This window comes from Trachemys scripta, chromosome 15 (genome assembly GCF_013100865.1).
Source record: "Trachemys scripta elegans isolate TJP31775 chromosome 15, CAS_Tse_1.0, whole genome shotgun sequence".
Lineage (NCBI taxonomy): Eukaryota > Metazoa > Chordata > Testudines > Emydidae > Trachemys > Trachemys scripta.
The window spans coordinates 11,910,678-11,918,098 of NC_048312.1; the positions used below are offsets into that span (position 1 = coordinate 11,910,678).

The 7,421-nt window shown below is 40.3% G+C and overlaps 1 protein-coding gene across 12 annotated transcripts in view; it reads right to left on the reverse strand.

Annotated features, from left to right (window-relative positions):
- Window positions 1–7,421, reverse strand: part of RIMBP2 (RIMS binding protein 2) — a 313,172-nt gene that overhangs the window by 102,478 nt on the left and 203,273 nt on the right. For all 12 annotated transcript variants that reach the window (XM_034791131.1, XM_034791139.1, XM_034791129.1 and 9 more), the window contains one exon: window positions 3,063–3,167. In XM_034791131.1, the coding sequence (XP_034647022.1) occupies window positions 3,063–3,164 (102 nt within the window). In that variant the 5' untranslated portion in view covers window positions 3,165–3,167. The remainder of the gene's footprint in view (window positions 1–3,062; window positions 3,168–7,421) is intronic.

Sequence of the window (7,421 nt, forward strand, 5' to 3'; positions counted from 1 at the left end):
CCAAATGCAGTAATGGGCTACATCATATGTTAAGGTTATATTGCATACTACAAAGTAAATAAATATATGTTGATTGATCTCTCTGAGTTAACATTTGAATCAACACCCTTCTTAAACCAGGAGGGGGTGCTCTGGTACAAGTTGTGTATTTTTCAGATGGCCGTGTGGCCATTAAAGATCTCAGAACATTAGTGTCCTGGCCAAATTACAATGTTCTAGTTTGTCTAGCTAAACAATGCCTGCATTTTCATTTGTACTTTTTGTCTTCAACTGTTGTGGAGTATTCTTGTGCACTGTTAAATGAACACTGTGTTCCACACCAGAAGTGACTGTATTTCTAGTGGATAAAATTTTATCAGTCTCTCTCTTTCCTGTGTGCTGGTGCATTTTTGAGGATTAATTAACATTTGTAAATTGTTTTATGATCCTTAGTTGAAAGCTGCTACAGTGTGATCCTTTGTAAGGGAGAAAAGAACAGGAGTACTTGTGGCACCTTAGAGACTAACAAATTTATTAGAGCATAAGCTTTCGTGGACTACAGCTCACTTCTTCGGAGGTATGCCTGAGCATGGGCTTTTGGTAACATAGAAAGAGATGGGGAGAAGGGGTTCAAGAGGAGAGACTGTGGAGCATGGATCGACTCCCCCAAACAACACGTAAGTGTTTTTCACTGTACAGAAGTGAGAGACAGAGAGAGATGTCTAGCACAGAATTTAGTGTTTTGTCCTGCCAATCACAGATTCAGTTATCTGAGTCTGGTTAGGGAGAGCCAAAGGCTTTTAAGAAACTTCAAAGGAATCTGTAGCAGTCAGTAATTTCCTGCTAACCTCATTTTATCTCCCTTTCAGTTTTCATAGTGAACTTTAATGAAGTTTGCTCCAGATTTGTGAATCCGTCAAAACCTTCTGTTAACCATTATGTCAGGCAGGCAAAATGCACCGGTGTGGCACACTGGCTATCCTAGGCCCCTACACTCCTTACTCCTGCACATACACACCATTATAAGCAATCCTCATTAGGACAACCATTTCCTATAAACATTCCAGTGTCATGCGGCAGAACCGCCACTGATGTACATCAGCGCAGCTGCACTAACTTCGCTGGATCTGACCCATTGGCTACAAAGACCCGATACAACTCTCATTAACATCAATGGAGAGACTCCTATTGCTCTGCATTGGTGTTGGATCAGACCTTAAAGGCACTGTAGAGGGTATCTACTGAAACTGAATGTTAATCTGTTGCACGATAACAACATCTCCTTTGGCACTGATGAACAGTCATATTTCTTCTTGTACTATAATAATAAGTCTTCTTGCTAGCATCTGATAAAATATTGATTCCTAGAGTGTCAGGAAACATATTATGACAGGTAACAGAAACCAGCACATTATCAATCATCACCAGTTTAATAAAATCTATCCAGAATACAAGCTCTTGATAAATGATCAGAAAAACTGCAAGAACAGTTAACTCCCCCTTCCATTGCAAAGGTTCGTAATAAACTTTGCTGGTGAATCACTGTTTTATCTGAGTCTGTATCACCATAAAGTCTGGATTAACAATATTATGTTCTTCTTTGTGGAGCTCAAAGGACTAGATAAACACTGTGTGATGGGGATAAAAGCATGCATGTACATATCAAAAGAATAATGACTTATTTTTCTATCAAAACAATACAGCAAAGGTATCAGAAAGCAGCAGCTTTTGGCTTTGTTTAATGGGGCACATTACCTTGGAACTTCATCATATTAATGCTGAGTGACATGCAAGTTCTAAATCTAGCACACCACCACATTACTGCCCCATGCATGCTGGTAGTATTTTAATGTGCCTATTTAAAGCAATTAGATATATCCAACCAAAAAAAGGGGGCAAGGCAAACCTAATGAGAGCCTAACAGGCAACTGGAGAGGTTAGCCCAGGTTTTGAATGTGAGCCAGTACTGAATCTTCAGGGAGCAGATCAGTGCAGCCCTAATGTTAACCTCTGTTACTAATTCATTTAGATGCCATTTCTCACACTGTCTTTCAGTGCACGGAACAGCCTCCCAACTCTGGTCAATCTATCTAAGTACTTATATGGCCCCCACTACCATATATCTCAGCGCTCACAATGTATTAAGGTATTTATTTTCACAATATCCCTGTGGGGTACTAGTTCCATTTTAGAGACTGAGAATTGACACACGGAGCATCAGATTTTGAAAGGTATTTAGATTCCTGAAGATACAGATAGTCTCCCAGTGAGACTTTCAAGAGCACCAAAATTGGTTAGGCACCTACCTCCCATTACAATCAACAGGCACAAACCTGCTTAGGCCCTTTTGAAAATCTCACTGGGTGCCTAAATATCTTTGAAAATCTGGTCCAGAGGGACGAAGTGGCTTGCCCAAAGTCCCCAGGATATCGATGGGGGAGCAGGGAACTGACCCCAGGTCTCCTGTGTCTCAGACTAGCATCTGAACCACTTGGACCTCCTCATCCCTCTGGTTTGCCAAACCAGTCCCCTCACTTCTGCATCTCTACAGAATATTTTCTTTAGTATTATAATTATTTGTATTACAGAAGAAGGTAGAAGCCTCAACCAAAATCGGTCCCAAGGTGCTAGGCTCTGTACATACACACAGCAAGAGAATATCCCTACCACAAATAACATAGTCTAAATAGAAAAGCCATCTCTATCCTTTCATAAATGAACATGTTAAGTTGTCAGGAATCTGTTTGATGAAAGACAATGGAAAAGACACACTAAGAACCTCAATTATATTATGAAGGAGAGTGTATGGGTCAAATTGAAGCCAGGATGATCAATGTGCCAACTATTGATGCTTGCGATGGGGTGGTGGTGGAGGTTTGTTACAGACCATCAATTCAAAGCAGACAACAGGATACATTACTCCTTAAACACCTGTCTGTTTAGGGAAACATGTGTATGTGAAGGGAAAACAGTATTGTTTTGGGGGACTTCAATTTGGGAGACATTTGCAGAGATCCATTTCTTTACCCATGTCCCAAAACTGCAATTTGCCATTTCACTTGGTTTTCATTTTCTTCACTTACCTTCTGCAGGAGTTCAATTTCCTGCTGCTTTGCGTTGAGGACAGCCAAGGCTTGCTCATGCTCTAATTCCAGCTGTTGCCGCCGTTCAGCAGCCTCTCGCATATGCTGTTTCGGGGGAAAGGAAACCAACTCATTAGGAGATTTTAATGTACTTTTCTGAAATCAAATATGCTAACATTTTAAAGCATGATGCTGATCTCAATATAAAATCTCTTTGGTATGCAAACCAGATAGAATTTTTATTCTATCAGGCCATAGGGGCATATTTCCACTGCAGTGCATGGTTAGTTTGATATGAATCTCCATTAGTTGTTAGCAATATATGGCCCATGGCACACAGTTGAGCAGTTCATATTCCATCTAGTAGAGAGCAGAATTACTGTATACCCTAGACACCTCATCAGAGTATTGTAAACTGTATCATATTAAATAGTTTCATCTCAAGAAAATTTTAGCTTGACAAATTCCCTAATTGATTCTTTATTTGGAATCCTGTTCTCTCATTTGCTTCATTCATGTTCATCATAAAGAAATATTCTGACCTTGATGCTCTCTCTGCCTATTATTTATAACAACAAATACACAGCAAAAATAAGATAGGTGGATTTAGATAAAATTGACTACACAGTCCTGAAAAATATAGGGTTTTTTTTTTAAAGAAAACCTTCATTTAATGACCCAAACTAATATGATGCAGGACTCTTCAGAAGAGCACAAACTGAAGACATCCTTTGTAGATACTAATCTTTTTCATTAAAGGATAACAAAGTGCTGCCTCATATTACTATACTTTCAAATCACCTTGTGCAATAAATGGAAATTAAAAAAAGATCTCTTCCTAGATTCCGATCTCTTCCCTGCTGAAGCCGATATTACAGATTGAGAGCATAAGCACAATATGGTACTTGTGGCAATGAGGGTTACTACTTGAAAACCATAGCAGGTAACTGTGCTTGAGGGCAGAAATGATACTGGGTTGCCACTGACTATAATGGGGTCAGAATTTCTCTCACTGTGTAGAAGAGAAAGGTCTTACCCAAGTGGGTCTATTGTTTGTCTTCTTTAATGAGTTATCATTCTGGGCTACGTGGTATTAATAACAAAGGGGGACAGTATAAAGAGGCTGGCTGGTACCAATATGGATGTATTTGCTACGAAGACAGCAACATCTTCAATATTCTATCTGGCTTCACTTTGATGGTTGGGTTCTTTAATATTTACTTTTTATTGATGAGTTAGTGAAAAACCACAGCCCAAGATCTTCAGAACTACTGATTTGGGGTTTATAAATTATTGTGTGGGTGCCCAGTCTGAGACACCTTAAGAAGGCCTGGTTTTCAGAGAGTGGGTGCTCATCACTTTCTGGAAATCGGGCCCTTTTAAGGCATCTCAGCTTGGGTGACCAAAAATCAAGGCATCCAAAAATCATTAGTCATTTGAAAAAATGTTGTTTATATTGTGTAACTTTCAATCTGTTAAGCCTTCCCACAAAACTAATATAGCCTAAAAACTGCTCGTGTGGGTTTAAATCTGCTCCACCATCCCCAGCACAGGCAACTGACGATCCCGTTCATTTAAGAGTTCCACAGGGCCCATCAGAACACAACAGCACACTGGGAAGAAGTTAGCAACTTTTTGTTGTGCTCTGCAGCACTAGTTCTCCTACTGGTACATTCCTGCTGACATTTGCGAGGAAATAAAGGAATGATTCAAAGTGGAGCACAGCTCTAGTAAATACGAACAAGAGGATTTAATATACTTTGTTACCTAGAGTGCATGACTTGGAACAAGAATGCAGCCTCCCCTATGCCTTAAAAAAAAAAAAAAAAAAAAGACTCTGGGCATTAGCCATTTGAATGAATTCAAGCAAAGTTAAGTGGTTATTTCAAAATTCGGAGTTGACAGGAATACACCTTCATTTGTGGGCTAAGAATCGAGAACAAAAGGAACTAAGGGACCAGGGCTAGAAGTGGTGGACCAGCATTTAAATAGAAACTGATTAGAACCATTCCTTGTGCGAGTAATAAGCAGCTGCCGAACAGCTTCTCTTGACAACAGTGACAAGCATTAATTAAAAACCCTGTTAGTGGTTCAAAAGCCCGCATTCTGTGAAAATAAAGTCCTTCCTATTCCTGTAGTTTGGACACGGGCAGGTTGTTTACATGGTCTATTCAGACGCCACTGTTGGTGGAATTAGGTGAAGGAGGTGGAAGGTGTATTTGCAAATCATGGATTCACACACATAAATTGGGTTCTCAGGTGGCACTGTGCTTTTCTAACCTTCTGCAATGGTGTTTGAAACCTACTTTCAAGCAAATGGCTGCTGCTGAACTCTAGGGTCTACAAATATTTCACTTTGAGAAAACTGTACAGCACACTTACGTTAATTTTACTTTGGAGACACTATTTTATTTAAACAGCCAACAAGAGAGGAGAGTCCAATAATATCTTGCTAATAGTAGACACACAATGCCCAGAATATTATCATTGGAAGAGAAATGTTAGCATTCCGGCTGTATCCCTTTAGAGAAATGATATTATTGAACTATCAGTCACACAGGCCCATGAACAGGCACGATACAGAAAGCCAATGCATCTTCTCTGCCTTCAAGACAAGTCTGATTTCATCCCCCAATTTTGCACTTCAGTGGAGCCTATTCTGAACTCTACTTAGGGTTTTGTGCAGTTTCTGTTGAGGATTTAGCCTCTTGACTGCAGAGTTTATAACCAGGGCTGCAGGCTTTAGATCCTCATGTGTTTTACAAAGTTACCCCAATGTGTTCATAGGAAATATCTACTTTTCTCAGCATTTGGCTATGGCCAAAGGTTGTGGGACTGATTTTTCTCTCATGTACACTGGATAACTCCAGTGACTTAGTAAAGTTACTCCTGATTGACATTAGAATCAGACCATGTGTCTTGTACCCAGGTGCTTTCAGCAGCTCTCATATAGAAGTCTACAGGATGCAGGCCCTGATGGCGCTTCCTTAAATGTCTTACATTAAGGGCAACCCTGGGGCAGAATGTACACAGTACAATACAATTCTCACTAGGATAATCTGCAACGACAAACATTCTTACAAAAAATCCAGTAACCTCATTCCACGCCTCAAAGATTTAATAGCAGATTTGCTGTAGCTCAGTCTGATGTTACTAAGACTTAACAATTTTTACAAAACCTAATACAGCACATTTACTAGAAGAAACTATAAATAATTAATAATATTAAACTAGATCTGTAAAAATAAATGGACAAGTACATATAGCAATGCAGGGGCCCTATTCATTGAGCTTTTTTCTTTTCTTTTGTCAGTTTGCTTAATCTCAATATTCGGTAATCAGCAATTCATAGAGTCATCAATTTCAAGGAACATCAGGTCATCTAGTCTGACCTCAGTGCATCTCAGAGTCATTTTAGTGCAAGTCTACAACGGTGTATTATAATTGCTGAAATGTTGCTTTGCAATCTAACCATGTCGGGACAGCAAAAGCAGGTGAAGGAGGCGATAGCATTAAGTTTTCAGTCAAAACAAAGGCATATCAGTTCTCTTTCTTTAGTGTAAACAAAACCCTTTCTCTCCAAAGTTTCATCCTGAAGAGACAAGGATCTGCCACAAAGAAGGTTTGGGCACTTTTAATTCCCACTCTAGGGCTTTAAAGGCAGGTGAAAGAGAAAGGTTTTATGCAGGCTTTTGCAACTAACTGGTGACTTCAGGATGGAATTCTGTGTCTATCACAGTGGCAGAGGTGGTTGCATTCCACATGTCCCTGCTATGGTTGGTCTTAGCTAGTGCTAGCATGCTAGAACTTCACTAAACATGAAAATTCACACACACATCCATTTCCCCCTCCTCTTAAAAAAGTTTATTCAGTTCCCAAGCATGGAGTCATTCAGATGTCATGAAGAAAATACAGATTTAGAAGAGCACACAGAAAACACGGGGAAGACCACACATTTAAAAACACTAGGGCAGGTCACTTCTTCCTGCAGAAAAAATGTGGGAAGGAACCTTAAGGTGGAGTGGAGGGGGTGCCGGGTCTTGTAGAGTTTCCCCCAGATCAGAGGCAGGATTCCCACTATGAAGCGGATTCTAGTGGGTTTGCAGAAGCCTCTCTGTTGCATTTTAGTCCTATGCAGCTGTACTCCAGCTCCCCGTCTGCTTCTTCTACCAGGAGTTGCCTTTGGAAGCCCCCTTAAAGGATACAGAGGGGCTCTGCTCAGAAGCCCTGCCTGTGGCAGCTTTTGTGAGCACACCATCCCTCACAACAAGCCTGCCACAGGGGAAGAGGTTTTGCAGAGGAAGCTGTCATTATGTACAACTGCAAGAAAACTGGTAGAAAACCTTACCCTGGGAGCAG